This window comes from Archocentrus centrarchus, chromosome 2 (assembly GCF_007364275.1).
Source record: "Archocentrus centrarchus isolate MPI-CPG fArcCen1 chromosome 2, fArcCen1, whole genome shotgun sequence".
Classification (NCBI taxonomy): Eukaryota; Metazoa; Chordata; class Actinopteri; order Cichliformes; family Cichlidae; genus Archocentrus; species Archocentrus centrarchus.
The window spans coordinates 15,872,225-15,892,582 of NC_044347.1; the positions used below are offsets into that span (position 1 = coordinate 15,872,225).

Consider the following 20,358-nt stretch of genomic DNA (forward strand, 5'->3'; position numbering starts at 1 on the left):
GACCGTGTCCATCCATTTATGGCCACAGTGTACCCGTCTTCTGATGGCTGCTTCCAGCAGGATAACACACCATATCACACAAATCAAATAATCGCAAACTGGTTTCTTGAACGTGACAATGAGTTCACTGTACTCAAATGGCCCCCTCAGTCACCAGACCTCAATCCAATAGAGGGGCAATCCAGGGATGTGGAGGACTGGAGATTGCCATCATGAATTTGCACCTGACAAATCTGTACTTCAGTTTGCAGCAACTTTGTGATGCTATCATGTCGATATGGACCGAGGAATGCTTCCAGGACCTTGTTGAATCTGTGCCATGAAGACTTAAGGCAGCTCTGAAGGAAAAAAAGGGGGTCCAACCCAGTACTAACGAGGTATAACTAATGAAGAGGCCAATGAGTGTAGAATGGTTTTGTGGTCCTGGTTTTATGCCTTTCCCCTGTCTGGTGACAGTGGTATTTTTGAAATTCCAATAATTTCTTCTGACATCTCAAACTCTTTTCTAAATAGATCACTAAATAAAACCTTTTGATGAGACCTTTTTTAAACGATTGAGATGAAGGGTGTCTTTCATTTAGGCTTTCTGCGTTTTAAAATCTTGCTTATGGCTGAGATGAAAGTTTTCAGAATGTGCATATTTACACTTAAAGAAAACTAAAAACTTGGATTTTGTTTTTCAATATAGGTAAATATGCAGTGGTTTTACAGGCACACTTGAGATCAAATTGTGCAGTGTGTGGCACATGAACTACAATGAGTCTGACATTCCTGGCCTGGAATAAGTGTTTAAGTTCAGTAAGTGAGCAGGCCTAAAAGTAATACACAACATTGCCGAACGTATTTGCTCATCTGTCTTCACACACTTGTGCACTTGAGTAATGTCCCATTCTTAATCCATAGGCTTTAATATGATGTATGCCCACTCTTTGCAGCTAGAACTGCTTCAACTCTTCTGGGAAGGCTTTCCACAAGGTTTAGGAATGTTTACGGGAATTTTTACCATTTTTCCAGAAGCACATTTGTGAGGTCAGACACTGATGTTGGACAAGAAGGCCTGGCTCACAGTCTCCACTCTAATTCATCCCAAAGGTGTTCTATTGGGTTGAGATCAGGACTCTGTGCAGGCCACTCAAGTTCTTCCACACCAAACTCTCTGATCCATGTCTTTATGGACCTGCTTTGTGCACTGGTGTGCAGTCATATTGGAACAGGAAGGGGCCATCCCCAAACTGTTTCCACAAAGTTGGGAGCATGAAATTATCCAAAATGTCCTTTAATCTAAATCTAAATGTCCTCTAATCTGAAGGCCACGTGAAGTTTGGAGGTCTGTAGTGACTGACTCTGCAGAAAGTTAGTGACCTCTGTGGTCAGCATCTGCTGGTCTACCACTTTGTGGTTGAGTTGCTGTGATTCCCAATCATTTCCACTTTGTTATAATACCAGTAACAGTTGACTGTGGAATATTTTGTAATGAGGAAATGTCACAACTGGTCTTATTACACAGATGGCATCCTATCACAATGTAGAAGCAGTCTGCATGCCTAAGTGCTGGGTTTAATACACCTGTGGCCATAGAAGTGACCGGAATACCTGAATTCAATGATTTGGATGGGTGAGTGAATACTTATGGCAATTTAGTGTGTATCTAATAGGAGTCTCTTTCTACTGGCACAAAAAAATAAAGAATTAAAAAAAAACAGTTTCACAAAATGGTTCAGGTTAACTCAATAATTTTATTATTTTCATTTACAAGAGCAAACCAGGAAACGGAGACGACACTTGCGCGACGCTCCCTGACTCCAGCCAGTTTCAAGGGACCCAATTTGGGCGTTTCTTCTCTGCTGCGACTTCCAGAAAAAAAAAATATATATATTTTTTTTGCTCTTCCCTGAACAACTTCTTACTAACGCTAGTCATTGCACGACGAAGGCGACGACAGTAAATAAGCTACACCCACACAGCATACACGCAGATCTGCCGGCGGCTAAATGCGGCTTTTACGGGTTCGTGTTATAAAATATCTGAAAGCCCTTAGGTCAAAGTTTTATGAGTTACCGCTGCTGTCTGGAGGCTTTAAATATTAAATACGGTTTGTTTTCATCTTTTAAAGTGATAGCCGAATTATAAAGTGGTTTTCAGGGGACATGTCTGAGGTCGTTAGCCGTGCAAAGGGCGCAGGGGCAGCGTCTAAGAATAGTGTGTGTCTAAAATGAGTCCGCCGCGGCTAGCTGCTAGCTCAGCTAACTTCTGAGTAACTTTGCTTCGGGCCACTTTAAGGGACCATCGTCAAAGGTGCAGAGGCCAGCAGAGGGAGCGCTGCGCAGAGCCGTGCCCTCACTGCGCCGCTTTAAGTGAAATGGGAAGCCTTGAAACCTCCATGTTTGTATCTTGAAATTGCGAGCGGAGTTGAGCACCATATTGAATCAAAGTTGCCAACTCCTACACAAACCTTTAAAAACTTCCACACGTCAAAGTTTAGCGCGTATCCGAGCGGTCAGACGCATCCGAAGAGGAATGGGGCGCGCTGTAGCCGACTTGTTGCGATGTTTCCCGGGGCGTTTCAGCTTTGTTTCGCTCACGTTAAAGTTGGGTTAATGCAGCACCGAGTCGGCGGACAATCTCTAACTTTAAAGTGTGAAGTTAGCACTCTGGACCACACCTGGATGTGTATGGACAATCCGTCCTCTATAATCACCCAAGTCAGCCGGGATGAAGAGGGAAATAAAGCCGCGGGAGAGAGGGGTAAGTGGCTTCATTTTTTTCTTTTCTTTCTTTTTTTTTTTTTGGCCCTCTGCAGTCATGTCAGGAAGAAAAAAAAAAAACTTTTGCAGCGCCGAGTTAAGAGTTCACCCCTGAACTCCGAGCCCACGCAGTAAGCTGCTTAGGTGGCAGCTGCAGCACATATACCAACAACCAGTGTTGGGAAAGTGGACAGAAAACGTGTTAGAGCGACGAAAACCGTCTTGTTGCGTATAGATTATGGCTGCGGCTCTTTGGCCTGTGATGAAAAGTAAAGGAAATGACGCGCATTTGGTTGATTGAGACATCTGTAATAGATAAAACCATTAACACGTATGCCAGCTTTTACAGGTCCACTTTACATCCAAATTTAATACAGAGATACCATATCAGCTAATAAATAACTATTTTTGGCATCACCACAATAACAGTCTGCTTCTCCTGACCTTTGACTGACTGCTTTCTGCAGCCTTACCAATTCTGTGCTCACTAGCATGGATTAGTGCCTCTGCCAGTGTACACACGCTCTCACACACACACAGGTAAGTCACCAGTGTAAATGCAGGCTGGTAAATAATCAGGTGACCTGTCAGTCATCAGCCAAACAATGCTGACTGGAAATAAGGGCTTCATTCAAACGCACACAGAGGCAGCAGTGCCTTTTTTGCCTTTAAAGTACAAGATCACATCTTATAGTCTGATCTATTACACAACCTTTTTTCCCCCATACTTGGTGTTTAAGTACTGTGAAACACAACAGCTGATTTTTTTTTCTTCACTCTAATCTACTTAAAGGGATTCCAGCAAAAAAAAATCTATAGATTGCAAACCTCATCGAATCAAAATGAAACTTTTAGTTTCTCTTTCATTGTAAGATCAGGTAGCATTTCTGCAGTCGCTGCACTTTTATTTTCTGGTGCTCACCAAACTGTGGGACATCATCGCGCTGTTGTTTAGCACACCTGGGACTTAAAATATGGCCTGAATGATTGTAAAGACCCTCTGATGGCCTTATGTCTTGTCATTAAAACCTGTTCTCATGTAGCAAGTCAGCGTTTCTCAACTGTGTGGAGTCAGGTGTTAATCAGTGTGCTGACAGAGTAAATAGAGTTTAATAAGACGGCTGCATGGAAGCGTTATATCTTTTAAAACTGAGAAATTACTAGCCACTGCTGTTCACACAATCCAGCGTTAAACTGCACTGGTGATGAACACTGAGGGCTACAAAACTGAACTAGAGGTCAGTAGATGCCCTGCTACTGCCACTACTATTAATAATATAACTTTATTGTATAGCGTCTGAGGATAAAAGAAAGTCAAATTAAGCATGTCTATAGAAGTGTTTTTTTTTTTTTAATTTTATTTTATAGTCCCTCTGTTTGCAGGTGCACTTGCCTTAGGGCTGGGTGGTATACTAGTTCGCACCAAAACCCGGCCTTTATTTTCATTATGATAGGAATTTTTCATATACCGCAATACCAGCGAATGGCCTAAACAGTGTGCGGAACGTGTGCGGCGGTGTCCAGAAGTGTTTCATTGGGGACCCATTTCACTGCTGCACCACAGGCGTGTGTGCTTGCTTGAGGGTGTGCAAAAAAAAAAAAGTTTAGAAGCGAGAATGGCTGCTGGCAAAAGTTGTAAAAGTGAAGCAACTGTACAGGTTGCTGAAGGTGACCCAGAGGAATTGATTTTTTTTTTGTTTTATTCCACTGCGCTATAAATAAGTCCGTAAAATACTGTTTTCTACTCCAGCAGATCAATAATGACCTCTAATTATGACAGCATTGCTTCTGTGAGAGGTCTCAGAATGTGCTGACTCGTTTTAGAATATGTCCCGTCTTCCCAGGAGTGTATGTGAACCCATGGCGGGCAGGCGGGAAATCTGGGCGCCGTCCATTGAAGTGTCCGCTCGAGAAGTGTTCGGCCTACACTACCAAACTTAATGGGCAGATAGCTTATGACCAACGCAAGGTTGGGCTTGTATATGGGGTCACTTAGGTCAAGCTCCAGGTCACTGTTACTTACATTGCACTTTACTAATTCACCATATCAAGATGACGTGCAGGGATCAGCTTCTGGAGGTCAAAGGTCAAGGCCATATGGTTAAATCTAAAATGACACCATGTGATAAAGCAAACTCTGCAGGAGATTTCAGGGTTTTTTCCTCTGCTTTGATATACTGTGTCTTTTAAACTCAAGAAGTTAGATTGTTTAGTCTGCCTTCCAAACCCACAGAGCTGTTTTAATTTGTCTCTGTTTTTACTGGAGACTTTTACAGTCACATCAAAGTGCAGCAGCCGCTTTTGCACTTTCTTCTGCATCGAGACAAATCCCTGTAAACAGCCCGCCGCTTGTTATCGCGCGGGGCTAATTCGAAATGTATTGTCAGCTCAGTCAATTCCATTAGCGAACACGCGGGTCGAGCCCTCGCGCCTTATCAAAACTGCAATGTTAAAGATGTTTGGCGTGAGTTAGCCAATCAGAAAAGCCCAGCCACTCACTCCTCAGTGTACAGCGTCTGACTAAAGTTCATTCTAGTTTAAATAATAGGTCAGTAATAGGATTGGAAGTGTCGATTGCGGGAAATCTTTGAAATGGCAGGCTTAAAATAAATCCAGATAAAGATCTGATAACATCTTATCATGATTGTGTGGGCTGAAGATTAATTCACAGTTATGTCATGATGTGTGAGCTATTTATTTTTGTTAAGGTATGGCACGGGATGGGTTAAAATGACCTCATTCACAGAAAGAGAAGCCTAATGCTTTTTGCAGTTGTATTTTTACTTAACTCAGTGGTGTGACAACAAACAGATGACCTGTGATTACCTAATGTTTGAAGATGATTGGTAGGCTGGTAAAGCAGTAATTTCTACTTATTGCATTCCTCTCACCTGGTTGCTTGTGTGTTGACTTTTATTCTGCATCAAGTGTTAATATTAGAAGTAGGTTTACATGCATTTTTAGCCCAAAGCTAACTTTCAGTGTGTTCTTTTTTTTGCAGTGCATTACTCAGACAGCTGTTTCATCTGTGTTTGAAGCCAGATGTTTTGTGTTTAACGCTGTGCTGAAAACCACAACTGAAATACTGACAAATAAGATGCTTTTGAAGTGAAGCTTCTGACAGTGTTAATTGTTGAAATGGAAGGGCGTTAATTAAATCTATTTTAATCTTAGGTTAATAAATCAAATTGTGCATTTGTGCCCTTTTTGATGGTATCACTATGTCTTTATTCATGCTTAATACCACGAGACTGATACTGATAGTCCGACTGATATCAGGATCGGGCTTAAAAATCCTGCACTTGGTGATTTTTAAAATCCGATATATTCCATCCATTCCATTCTCTTCTGCTTATCTGGGGCCGGGTCGTGGGGCAGGAGCCTAAGCAGAGAAGCCCAGGTTTCCCTCTCCCCAGCCACCTCCACCAGCTCATCCGGAGGGACTCCAAGGCGGTCCCAGGCCAGCCGAGAGACATAATCTCCCCAGCATTCCTGAAGGCTCTGGATGTTGTAGGGCTGTCTTGGTGACATGCTTCTGCAACATCGCGTGGAGCTCTGGGGCAGTGCCATTGGATTAGCATACCAGGGTGGTGGTCCCCATCTTTAAGAAGGGAGAGCGGAGGGTGTGCTCCAACTTCTGGGGGATCACACTCCTCAGCCTTCCCGGTAAGGTCTATGCCAGGGTGCTGGAAAGGAGGGTCCGCCCGTTAGTTGATCCTCAGATCCAGGAGGAACAATGCGGTTTTCGTCCTGGTCATGGAACGCTGGACCAACTCTTTATACTCTCAAGGATATTTGAGTGTGCGTGGGAGTTTGCCCAACCAGTCTACATGTGCTTTGTGGACTTGGAGAAGGCATTCAACTGTGTCCCTCGGGGTAAAATCCGATATATTGACCTTTTTTTTTTTTTTTTTTTTTTTTTCCTTTGCAACACAAGAAACATAAACAGATTGTGTTATGTGTAGTTATTTATGTGCCCCTATTAAGATAATATGACAGAACAGTGCAGAAAAATAAACTTGCTTTATTGCCACAACAATGAATGGATTACTCATTTACGCTCTGCCCCACTCTGCTAAGATCAGCTGGTTGTTGTGTTTGTAGTGTTCCAAACACGCGTGTTGCCGACAGGGAAGTCGCACAATGCCCTCCGGCAGGCAACCTATGCAAAATCGACACTTATAGCATGGTTGAAGTGTGTTTTTCCCGTCTTTTAAACATCCATTTTGGTTTGATTTTTTTTTTTTTTAACTGCAAGAAATGCCAAAACAAGCTTGCTGTGTAAACAACCTCTGGAAATTTGTGATGTCGTGCTAAAGAGCCAGAGCTGAAATGATTATGGACTGTGACATCAGCCAATAAGCGATTCTCATTTGTGTGATCATAGCAAATTACATAAATGAATGAGTAATTGCAAGATTAAAAAGGCATCAGCTTAATCATAAAAAAGCATTAGTCAGAGCCATAAAAATGCATGCTTTTTTTTTTTTTTTTTTGAGAAACGTTTTATGTAAAAATGTGTCATTTTTCTTTGGGACTCTGCGTAAGAAACCAATTTTAATAATGACACCATAGTGTGCAAGAAGACATGGCTGCAAAGTCATAAAGTGTTTAAAAAGTGACTATTGTGTTTGAAGAAATAAATGAATAAAGTTGTAGATAATTATCCGTATTGAAGTACCGTGAGGGAGGCATGTGATTGATCCCAAATTTCATTCCCATCCCAAGCATACAGCATGATGTTAGATGTTAGATTCAACTCATTGTCATTGTGCGCACAAGGCACACAACAAAATGATGATGAAACCTATCCCAAGCAACAAGACGAACAGAGACCCGCAACAGATGGTATGGCCCCCTCTGAGCCTTTATTGCAACATTATTAAGTTAACTGAATTACATGAAGAGAGAGAAAGGACTTGCTGCCAAGTATGTTGGAAAAACTAGTTAATAATAAAGCTATTATAAGTAATATAACTTTACTTTTAGTGCTTAAAGCTGTTGCTGGGCTTGTCCTTTCTTCAGCTGAATGCCTGCAGTATGTTCCGCTCCACTCAGTAAACTGGCTCCTTCATAACGGGGTCATCTTCATAAAGCTCCTCTTTATCAATTAACGCATCCTGTTTTTTGCAGTCAACACATCCATTTAGTCCCCTTTTTTTTTTTTTTCCTGCCAAAGTTATTGGCAAAAATATAAATACTGAAGTGAGTCAAGACTCCAGGGAGCTAATAAAGGAGACTTGGCACTAGAAATTATAAGGACCTGAGGGAGTGAATGAAGGAATGAAGGAAGGACAAAGGAAAACAAGAAGTGATGAGCTGACTTTTTTTTTTTTTTTTTTTTCTATAGCACAAGTTTGTAAAAGAATACAAAAAAACAGATTCAAGATGAAATCAGCTCGGTATACATAGATACTAGTATCGGCTTACCCCTAGCTATGCTACAAACATCATGGCAAGTAGCTTCCTCCACTGATACCCGTCTGTTTCCTCTTCCTGTTTTGGCCTGAGCACGGCAGAGGCCAGCGGAGGGTCAGACGGGGTTTGAATCCACAAAATGAGTTAGAGGGAATTGCAGAGGAGGAATGAAAGAGGCGTGAGATGGACAACAGAGGTTTGTGTGTTGGTAACACAGTCACGTCTGGACAGACAGAGGAAGGGAGTATGGTGCATAAAGGGACAGAAACCAAGCCTAATGTGAGACAGAAGAGCGCGGAGCAGAGCTAATCAGAGGTTTAGGAGACCCAGAGAGGGAAGGCATTAGAGCTTCGGCTTGACAAGCATTGATGAGAGCGCAAATGATTTCAGTAACCGAGATAAAGTTTTGTGGCCAATGAGCAAGAACCCTTCTGTTGGAACGACATTAAACTTGGTGTGTGGATCTTTTGTCTCCCCCTTTTGGCAAGAGGACTGATCACAAACACTATTGTGGTTGTGGGTTTATGACATATGTTATGCAGATCAACTACTGGCTTAGCCATTAGCTTCAGAATCTGCAGTCAAAACAACTCTCCATCACAGTAAGATTTCAAAATAAATGCAGCATCTCAGTAAACATTATTTCACAGCTATTCACTCGATCTGTCAGTAATTGGTGAATTATAATAAAGGAAAAGAATAATTAAAAGGTAAATGAAATGGATAATAAATAGTAGAGGATATGGTTTCTAATCAGGAAGATATTAGGACACCTCTGAGTCGCACTCATATTGGCAGGTAGGGCTGGTAATGTATTTTTTTTCATATCAGTCGACATATATCATGATATAAATCAAATCAATATTTATGTCAAGCTTTAAGGTTCCTTTTTACCTTTAAGATGTGAAGATATATGTAAAAAAAAAAAAAAATTAGGACAGCCCATTGATTATTCAGTTCTTTATTAATGAAGGTTCACAGATTCGTGTCTAATCAAAAACGCATATTCAAACTGTGGAAAAAGGTTAGGCCACCCTACCCCCTTATAGCTAGCTGAAATAACTTCGGCCAGTCTCTGACATCGGTCCGAGGAAAGTTACCCGCTTCTTAACGCAGAATTCCTTCAGCTGACATGCTTGTAGGGTTTCTTGCATGCAAAGCCCACTTTGTGTTTCTCTGAGAGAGCAGTTTCCTTTTTTGCACACCTCGCATGCAAGTTAAACTTGTGCAGTCTCTTCCTGATTGTAGAGGCATGCACTTTCACATCAGTAGTAGCAGGAGCCTGCTGTGGGTCCTGTGATGACAGTTTTGGAGACTTATTTGAGACTTCATTTTGAATGGGAATAAATGTTAGGGCGTTCTAATTTATTCCTCATCAGGAATTGTATTGTTTAAGAATGGCATTTTACAGAAAAAAATAAAAATTATTTCCTGTGAGAATCTGTTAATAATTTTTTGGGACAGAATTTCAAGTGGTGGAAGGATTCTGCCTCGGTGGCCTCAGATTCTCGTCTCTGCCTTTTGTGGATCCTGTGGTCCTGTTGGCTTCAGTAAGGTGGTGGCCTCCAGCTTCTCATGGAGAGCGGTTTGCAGCCAAGTGTGAAGCAGCGGAAATGAGAATTAACACCTGTAAGCCTGAGGCCATGGTTCTCAGCCCGAAAAGGGTGGAGTGCCCACTCCGGGTCAGGGATGGGTTGCTGCCCGAAGTGGAAGAGTTTAAGGGGAGTGGGAGATCGACAGACTGTGGCTGTGGTGATGCGGATGCTGCACCAATCTGTCGTGGTAAAAAGAGCTGAGCATAAAAAGAGAAGCTGTCGATTTAACCGTCGATCCACGTCCCTACCCGTAGCTATGGTCACTCACTTTGGGTAGGCTTCAAAGGGTGGCTGGCCTCTCCCTCGGCTATAGGGTGAAGAGTGCTAACATACGGGAGGGGCTCAGAGTGGAGCCGCTACTCCTCCACATCGAAAGGAGCCAGTTGAGGTGGTTCGGGCATCTGACTTGGAGGAGACCCTGGGGTGGACCCAGGACATAGTGGAGAGATTATATCTCTCGACTGGCCTGGGAACGCCTCAGTGTTCCCCCAGATAACCCGGAGGAGGTGGCTGGGGAGAAGGTCATCTGGGTTTCTCTGCTTTGGCTGCTGCCCTCGTGACACTGTCCCAGATAAGCAGAAGATGGATGGATTTTCTGTGAGGTGCTGAACATACAAAATATGCTGTAGAACACTGTTAAAGAAAAAGACAAACAAAATGGAAAACTAAATTCTTTGCCGAGTTCCAAATAGAGTAGATATTAATGCAAAATGAAATAAAATAAAAAAAAAACCCTCCACCTCTGTACAGTATCATTTACTTTTGTAGAAATTCAACCCCACAAATAAATGGAGAAAACAAACAAACCAAACTCATAAATAGGGTGGACATGCGACTTGACCACAAACTTGATGTGGTAGCAAAGTATGACACAGCTGTTCAAGTGTCTCTCTAAGGTCTGTGTGTAGCTGGGAAAGTGCTGACTTGACTCAGATAATGAAGTCAGAGCATGAACCAAAGGTTCATAGCTGAGGCTGTGAGCATACAAGCTCCACCCACCTGCTGTTTAAACCTTTTGCTTGTTAGTTGCAGCCAATCATAAGAAAGGGAAGGGCCTGTGTCAGATTCTTGTTTTCATCACGTCAGTCATGCAAAGCTGCCCTAGTAGAGTCCAGGAATAAAAAAAATACGGAGCTGGAAAAGAGAGTAGAAGGTCCAATTTAATGAATATATATTAGCTTTTTACCAATATTTTAGTAAATGATAAGTATCACTGGTATCTTGACAAAGTGATCACACGAGGAATTGTTTTCATAATTGGCTAATCTATTGATTGTTTGAATTACTAATTACTGAGCTTACATGTTTTGTTTTTTTCCTTCCTCTTTTACCATGATGATTGCCAAATTTGGTTAATCATCAGTTTGTCGGGATCAGGTCTAGCGTTTGTTTTGTTGTTAACAAAAAGTCTCAAACACGCTGCTTAAAGAATCTCTTTTTGTGCCTCTGTTCAGTGTGACAATACTTGTTAGAAAGTTGATTTCTGTAACATCTGTTAGAGCGCATGTAGCTCAGCGTACGTGAGCAATGAACCTGAAGTTCAGGTCTTTCATCATTTGAGCAGTTGGATTGCGTATTATGCACACCACAGGGTAAGGTGTATATGTTGTTTACAGAGCTCCTGCAGGGGTTGTTTATTTAGTCCATGAACCTTTTTCACAGTTTACAAGGTGTTTTGTTTGGATCAATCAGGTGTTTTGTCTTTAAATTCTTTAGATGTCATCTTTTGTGTCGAATATAATCATTGTTGTGTTTTGTGTATTTACATGCACTTAAAGGAGACTCAAAAGGAGTAGAAGATATAAATTATATATTGGAACTGAATAGAAATATGCCTCAAGGCCAACAAACAATTAACAAATCAAGCATAAACCAGAATTACTTCTTGGATTCTGACCACATCAGGAAGTTACATTTATTTATGAGCGGGTCACATGATGTCTGCCTTGTTCTGGTTGGTGCACTTTACCCCATTATAAACCCGATGTGCTTGAAATGCCTTTAAAAATGTCTGCTTGGCACCAGCGCCTTACGTGAAGTGTTAAAATGCTGAATTTTCATTGGTGGTGCTTAAGCCTGTTTTCTGCTGACATCAGAGGGACGGTTATGCAAGAGGTCCGGTCAGACACGTGTGTCTCCAGGAGGGTTTGTGCACATGACAAAAGTATGTGGAAAGTTGCTGGATGTCCTTTTTTTTACGGTCTTTCTACAATCTCTGATGGGATGGGGTCATCAGTTGGGAAGTACTGTGTACAAGTTGTATGTGGAGTATGCTTATTTCAACACAGGAAGTGTGTCAAATTTAATGACGTTTCTCTTTTTTTTTTTTTTTTTTTTTTTTTTGTCATTTAAGAGGCCAAATTTGAGGGGTAGTTACTAGTTAAAATGAACAAACACTGGGACTGGAGTCGTTTACCAGCTGACTTTACTGTGGTAAAGTTTTCACCTTGTCAGTCTGTGTGTGTAATCATGGAAAACTACGGTCCTGGAGATACTTCAGCCATTTCCACACATGCATAGCAGCTCTGGAGTTTTCCAGACATTACCCAATGAAGGTGCATGCAAGAACACACACGAGTCTCACACAGTTGGACTGGATATTAAATGTTCTTTAACCTGCCAGACCCCTAGTGCAAAATCTGTGTGATGTCAGATTGTGCTGATTTTGCACCAATGTGAGAATAAAGCAGGTAATCTAGTGGTAAATTTATCTCTAGCAAGTGTTTGTTCTGGGCTTCTTGCACGCCTGACTCAGGCAGTACCCTCGCCTAACCGTAGTGTGAACACGCCTGATGCAAATGATCTCCCGCTGTGTGCTAAATTTGAGAGACGGCATTTTCATATGTGAAAATTGCTATACTGTTCCAATGAAACAACCCGGTGTACTTTGGCGAGTGTTTGCATATTTGTGGTTAGATTTTTGTCAACAGTAGTAACAATGCTTGATATGGTCTTGAAAACTTGAAAAAGTTTGTCGTGTAAATGAAGGTTGGGGTTGAAGGCGGTTGTGTTCTGAGTAATTGCCAAATCGTTACATGAGGATTGAATATTGTGGTTGCAGCATGTGTGAGCTGACTGAGGCGGCTCTTTCTGCAGCGCTCTTTTTCAAAAGTAATAAAGTGTTTGGTCTAGAAAAGAAGGATAAACACACTTCACTGGTCAGACGGTAAAAACTAAATGATTTTTGCTTTGCTTTTTTACCATATAATCAAAGAAACAAAAAATGCTATAAATTCATCATTCATCTATATTTATTTGTACCATGACTATATGTAAAGTACATCCTCTTTATATGCTAAGGTCCTATGTAATTAGCAGCCAGGTGTGGCTAATCAAATGCACTTAATTGATCATTAGCAAGTGTGAGCATCTCATTGTGGGAAGTTTTATAAGGACACTTCCAAACAATTTGAAGTCCAGTTACAGTGAGGAAGATTATTCACAAGTGGAAAACATTCAAGACAGTTACCGATCTTCCCAGGAGTCCCAGCAAATTCACCCCAAGGTCAGACCGTGGAATGCTCAGAGAAGCTGCATAAAAGCCAAGAGCTCCATCTCAGACTCTACAGGCCACAGTCAGCATTTTAAATGTTCATGACAGTATAATTAGAAGAAGACTGAACAAGGTTGCCAGGAGGAAGCCTCTTCTCTTTACAAAGAACATGGCAGCACAGCTTAGGTTTGCAAAGTTGCAACTGAACAAACCACAAGACTTCTGGAAAAATGTCCTTCAGAGAGACAGCATCAGTGAAGATGTTTAGACATAATGCACAGCACCACATTTGAAAAAAAAAAAAAAAAGCACAAACACCTCATACCAACTGTCAGCACGGTGGTGGAGGTGTGATGATTTGGCTTGTTTTGCAGCCTCAGGACCTGGGCACCTTGCAGTCAAGATCTCCTCTGTATACTAAAGTATTCTAGGGTCAAAAGTGAGGCCATCTGTCTGACAGCTAAAGCTTGGTTGGTCATGCATCGTGCAACAAGACAATGGTGCATGCATGCATCGTGCATGACCAAGTGCATCAGCAAATCTGCGTCAGAATGACTGAAAGAAAATAATCAAGGTGTTGTAGTGGCCCAGTCAAAGTCCAGACCTCAACTCGATTGAAATACTGTGGTGAGACCTTATGAGAACTATGCATGAATGAATTCCTATAAACCTCAATGAACTGAAGCAACATTGTAAAGAAGAGTGGGCCAGAATTCTTCCATAATTATGCGAGAGACTGATGAAATCATACAGAAAACCACTGCTTCAAGTTCCTGAGCTAAAATTGGTTCTGCAAGCTATTGCATCACGATGTGTACACTGCTTCTGCATTTTGTATTAGTTTGTGTAATGACAGTGTAATATGTCAGTTGTTTTTGTTCATGTTTGGTTGTATTTATTTTATTTTAAGCTCCGGTAAGGGCCAGATAATTTTGATGTCGGAGAGTGTACTTTCCATTTTCCCCCCCATGCCTGTACACACATACATGCATACATGTAAGCCCTCGTCCTAGCTTTTACTGCAGGCTTACACTCATTTGACAGTTAATGTGTTTTTATCTTTTTGCTTTAGTGTGTTCTTTCTATGTACAAGGTCACGTGTAGGCTACTGCGACCCATATAGTTCAGCTATATCAGTATATCAGTTATGTGTTTGCCAGACCCTGATGAAGACTTTAAGTAAATATCTGCTGGTCTGTTTTGTGCCTTTTTATGTTCAAAGAATAATCTCACCACTTAATATAAGGACTTGCTGGAGTTCTTTTTTCTCTAAAAGAAAAGTTGTTGCATGTTGCGGTCATAGTAAGCTTGAAGTTTTCCTTGTCTTTCTTCTTCTGCAGGTTCTTCTCCCTCTCTGTCCTCGAAGAAACCCAGGAGTGGAGGCCTCTTCTCCAGCCTTTTCTGCTGCCTGTGTCGGGACCAGCCTGAACCACCACCCGTCAACAACAACGCCCCTCTCTTGGTAGAAGAGAATGGAACTGTGTCCAAGGTGTGTTTGCCTCTGTCTGCCTGGCTAGATTTTTATTTTGGGTTACTTTTTTTTTTTTGGCTTTATGTTGACAGTTAACAGTAGTAAGATTAAATCTGTCCTCAGAAGCAGGTCAGGAAAAAGGTCAGCAGGCATTCTATGTTCATGCTTTCTACAGGCATCTCTCAAATGTTTGGTTTGCAAAGTTTTGCTTTTGAAATGTTTTTAAGTGTTTGTGCATCGACTCATATTATTTTGTGCTGCATTTCTTTAGATCCAGGCAAAGCCGCTGTTGCCTCCAGCGAAGTCAAAAGATGCTGGAAAGATCTGTGTGGTTATAGATCTGGATGAGACGTTAGTTCACAGCTCTTTTAAGGTAAGGGGGTGGGGGGGGTAATAAATTATATCCTGAGTTACAAACAGTTGTGTTGAACTTCAACATTTGCAAGTGTGTTCTTTTAATTTCCTGCTGCAAGAACTGAAGGATGTGTGTTCAGAAAGGCTTTAAAGCACATAGCTGTTCCCTGTGATCACATTACATCATTAGTTAGTTACGTTTAAGACTTAACAGTCCAAGATCTGCACACACACACACATACACACACACGCACTGGTTGTTGTTGGCTCTGACAGTGACATTTTTGTCATGGCTGGCAAATGCCGACCCCAAATAAACACAGTCTCTCCCGCATGTGCGCGCACACACTTGTGACTCTTTGTCTCGATCGTGTCTGTCTAGCAGTTATACTGCAGTTAGTTCATGTTTTAGCCTGTAAAAGACAAAGTCCAGTGTCTGTATATGTAAAAATAAATGTATCTCTTTTTTGTTTATTAGCCTGTGAACAACGCAGATTTCATCATTCCTGTGGAAATTGATGGAACAGTACATCAGGTAATGCAAGCATCATCAAAAATGTTCATACTGTCATGTGCTGCGGCAGCGCCTCGCTGTCATTTTGGTTATGTGACGGCATTTCTCCTGAGGGTAATTTGCTGAGTATAGAAGGTGATGTCAGCGTTTAAGGGATTTGAGGATGGCTGCTTGGAGTCCAGTGACACACGATGGGTCTGGGCCTGATTCAAGTAATCCAGGATAGGTTTGTTCAGACAAGCACAGCCTATTCCGGATGACTTGGTTCAGGAACGCTGCCCCGAGCCGCCAACGCAGCAACAAGAAGAAAAAATGGAGGAGGAACTTAAAGGAGCCCAGGGCTTGTGAGCTACATGTGTCTTTTTTTTTGTTTGTGTTTTTAGCTTGAATTTCCCTTGAATGTCTCACATTGACTCTGGGCAAGTGAATAAAATGTTCTTTCATTTAAACAAGAATGTAACATCTGTCTATTAGAATGAATTTCCAGTCATGATCTGCGTGTATTCTTTAATACATTAACATAAAACTCCCTCAGGCTGGTAGAATTTGTAGAAACATGTTGCATTTAGAGCGTGAGGTGTGCGCATGATGCTGATTTAAAGATTCCTGCGTGTTCCAGGTGTATGTCCTGAAGCGGCCCCATGTCGACGAGTTCCTGAAGAGGATGGGGGAGCTGTTCGAGTGTGTCCTTTTCACTGCCAGTTTAGCTAAGGTGAGAAACCACTGCATTGCAGCCAGCTGTGGCGTATGGATGCCTGTGGAGTCACACATTTCTGTAGGTTAGGGTGGGTGTATTTTTTATTTATTTTTTTGTATTAAAATCCAATGACCTGATGGTTGAAGCCCAGAGGGACACTGAGTCCCTACGGTTGTGAGTGGCTGGCGAAGTCTGCATTTTCTGTACAAACTATGGAGAACTGTGGCAATCTGTAAGTGATCCAAACAATCACAAAGAGGTTTTTGGTGCAGCATTTTAGATCTCTGCAACTGCAAGAAGGCTCCCCTAACCGCTCGCCAACCATTCGAGGAATACATATTTTTCTGTAGCGACTGGTGATTACCAGGGGGTCTCCAACCAGTCCCTAAACCTACATGACAGCGACTGCTAGTAACTTCCAACAACAAACCGCAACCTTTCTGGCAATATTCATTTTCTTCCTAGCGACTGGTAGTTGCCAGGCAGTCTCCAGGTCTGTGTGACTGGGGTCTAAGGTGAATGTGTTAACCACTACACCATGAAGCCCCGTCATAGGGTGATAGTGATAGTAAGTGTAGTTCTAGGTTTTACTACAAACAGAAACATCAGCCTTATCCTGTATCTGCAGAAACCATTTCCATTAAAGCGAGTGCACTTCTCCTTCAGTATGCAGACCCAGTCTCCGATCTCCTGGACAAGTGGGGTGCTTTCCGCTGCCGCCTTTTCCGGGAGTCTTGCGTCTTTCACCGAGGGAATTACGTCAAGGACCTGAGTCGCCTGGGTCGTGACCTTAACAAAGTCATTATAGTGGACAACTCCCCCGCCTCCTACATCTTCCATCCCGACAACGCAGTAAGTATTCTGGACAGCAGTGATGGTGATTTTTTTTTTTTTTTTTTTTTAACTTATGTTTTAAACGACTGTAATTTGTGCAAATTTTGATGTTTTTTGTAATTTTATGTTAGAGGAGTTATAATGGGTTAAAAACCCAAATCCTAAGTCCTAAGGAAAAGAAGAAAAATAAAAGTAAGTAAATAAAAATCTGCAAAATCATAATGATACTCATGTTTTTATTCAGGTGCCTGTGGCCTCGTGGTTTGACGACATGTCCGACACCGAGCTACTCGACCTCATCCCGTTCTTCGAGAGGCTGAGCAAAGTGGATAACGTCTACACAGTCCTCAAGCAACAAGGGACCTCAAGCTAACGCCGTTTGACTTTTCATCTCAGCTCTGAACAAAACGGCGTACAAAGCAACCCCCACCGCCACCCCCACCTCAATAATACCACACCAGCGAGGCTCCAGCACCAGCTCCAGCCATCACTGCCCACCAGAACACAGACTGCTTCACAGCCGAAGGAGCCGTCAAACCGACCCTCCCACCATCAAACAAAAGTCAGGTTTGGGGAGTCTTCAGTGACTTTAATGGCCTCGACACTGCCACCTCCTGGTCAGACAGCAAACTGTCTGTAATTTGCCTTCCAAGAACCAGCTGATGTGAGTGAATGGATGAGCGGATGCGTGAATGTTTCACGGCGATTCTGCAGCCCCACTGAACTTGCAGGAGAGTAAACGGAGCAGAGGTCCGTAGCCATGAATCCTCTGGACCGGGTGCCGGACACAGACTTCACGTGGATTCAGCAGCCCGAACGTGCGAGACTGGCAGGAATTTTCGGAAAGGTTTACGCGTCTATAAACTTGATCTGTTGGATCATTGAAAGGGCAGGTGTGAGGTATACGTACTGTAGATGTCTTTTAAACATGTTGGAACAGCATTATCTTTGTCACACCCTAATTTTATCACACTATTTGTCTCCAGTCAAAAGCATGTGATCCTCAGTTGTCATTTTTAGAGCTTTTAGAGTGACGTGGTCTGGTTTTTAATAGTCATGAGTTATCAGTGTTATGAATGAATCAGATTTTTAAAAAGTGTTTTACTCAGTGGGGATTGTGAGCTCATATATAATTGAGTTGTTGAATAAACTAATAAAAAAGTGATTGGACCACTTTTAAAGTAAACCTGCAGTTACCCCATTTTACTGCAGGTTAGATTTGAGCTAAATGTATATACTAAGCCCATCTCAAACCAGTAAACACACTGTAATAAATTGGGATAACGTCGGCATGATTTTAAGTATTTACTTTTATCTTCTATATGGTGGAAAAATCAGTTGGATTCACAGCAGCGAATCAGGTCGCGGCTGCAGTATTTTATCAAAACCTCACACTAATCTTTGAATATCCATCCATCTGCACTTGAAAGTGACAGAGCAGCTGTTAGATGTTAGTCTCCTGCTTTAAAGCCACACAAACCTGAATTTTCCTTCTTTGTATTTACAGACTGTAATAGTTTTATGATGCAAAAAAAAAGGTCAGTTTGGTTGTCAACGTACCTTTTTTTTTTTTTCTTCTTCTTCTTCTTCTTCTTAAGCGGTACACCCAGGCTGGAAACAATTTCAGGATTTGGGTCATAAAATATGTGTTGGGGGGGGGGCTGCCACAAGTACCCGAGAATATATAAGGACTCACTTTTAAAAACAAAGTGTGGTTTAGTTGGTGCAGAGTTTAAAGGAGATATCCACCCCAAAACAGCTTAAACACTACAAATAAACTGCAATTAGTGATGCCTTCTACCGGATCTTTGGAAAAGAAAAAAATAGAGATTGGATTGTGTGCAGATTACGGAATGTTTCTGGAAGAGCAGCTGCAGCAGATCTAAAGCTAAATCAATAATATCTAGGTCTCTGTTTTCTTTACACACAACTGCAGAAGATTGTGTTCCTGCCAGCAGGTAAAACCCAGCAGGACGCGACAGCTTGATGCCAGTCCGCTCGTCTAAGTTGCCAAATGCGTGCTGGGAAATGTAGGAATCACTATTTGTAGTCTTGTCGGCAACAACAACACAAACAAATGGAAGATTGCTTCATGATGGGAAGTGTGAGATGATTTTGGGGTGGAATTTTCCGTTTCTCTTGTTTTATGTCTTATATTGTAACTGTATCTGTATTGTATTTGGTCCAGTCAGATTTAAGGAGCAACATGGTTGCTAACAGATTGGCGTTACCGCCCTTGTTTTGCGTTGACAATGTGTTGACACTGATGAATGAAAATGGTGGATTTGGACTTGGAGCCTTGATAGCAGGCTTACGATGCGACTTCACCTAGATGGGGCCGGGGTAACAATTAAATCCACCACCTTAAGAGCTATTATTACTTCTTTTATGTTTAACAAATTACTGTCAATCAAAATTAGCCTGTTTTCTTTTCTAAATAATTACTGATTTTTATTGCTTTTTTTTTTCTTTTCCCAGGAGTCGTCCTCTGATAGAATATTTACGGTATGTTTTCCAAAGGGGAAACATTGTTCTTGCTGTTTTCTTGCAGGACCTGGTCGGTTACCTCCTATACGAGAAGGCAGATATGGACCAGAAACACCAGCAAATGACTAAAAAAGAAGATCTTACTGTTGTAGGCACATAACAGGGTAACAGGTTTAAAAATGTGTGTTTCATGTAAGCCATCGTCACAGGTCTCGGTTAGATTCAGTTACAGATGCTGTCGGTGTTTTGGAGTCATTTGCAAAGACGAGTATTCATAGGAACGTTGAGTCATCCTGTTATTGAACAGGCTGCGTGTCACTATGGGGGCCCATTCGCTGATACTGTACTTCTTACACATTCAGTAGATATGTATATGTTGTTTTGCACAGTAATAAACGGATTTCATTAATATATGGAATGTTCATGTTACTGTACTCATGATTCAATAGATGTAACCTAATTTTTTTTTTTTTGACCTTTGTTGTTTTATCATACCAAATTCTGTATGAACTGTATAATGATGACCCCCCCCCCCCCCCCCCCCCCCATAAATGCTAAAGGAAACATGGTCTGCTGTTTGGTTTTCTCTTTTTCAAAAACAAAAGCGGTAAATTTGCACGTTTGCAACCCTGAGGGAGGGGTTTTGTTAGATTTAGTGTGAAAATAAAGTCAGACATTAATGTTACTTTGGTGTAGCAGCACAGAAATGATCTCGTTTTTGTAATCATTTGGTAAATTCCACACTAGATTT

General features: G+C 41.7%; 1 protein-coding gene across 1 annotated transcript; it reads left to right on the plus strand.

The window, feature by feature from the left end:
* Positions 1-1,975: 1,975 nt before the first annotated feature.
* Positions 1,976-20,142, plus strand: LOC115795393 (carboxy-terminal domain RNA polymerase II polypeptide A small phosphatase 1-like). The gene is made up of 7 exons (XM_030751281.1): positions 1,976-2,745; positions 14,591-14,739; positions 14,993-15,094; positions 15,554-15,610; positions 16,209-16,301; positions 16,953-17,138; positions 17,365-20,142. Exons 1-7 carry the CDS (start codon positions 2,547-2,549, stop codon positions 17,491-17,493), a joined length of 915 nt encoding a protein of 304 aa, XP_030607141.1. The 5' UTR covers positions 1,976-2,546; the 3' UTR covers positions 17,494-20,142.
* The last annotated feature ends 216 nt before the right edge of the window (positions 20,143-20,358 follow it).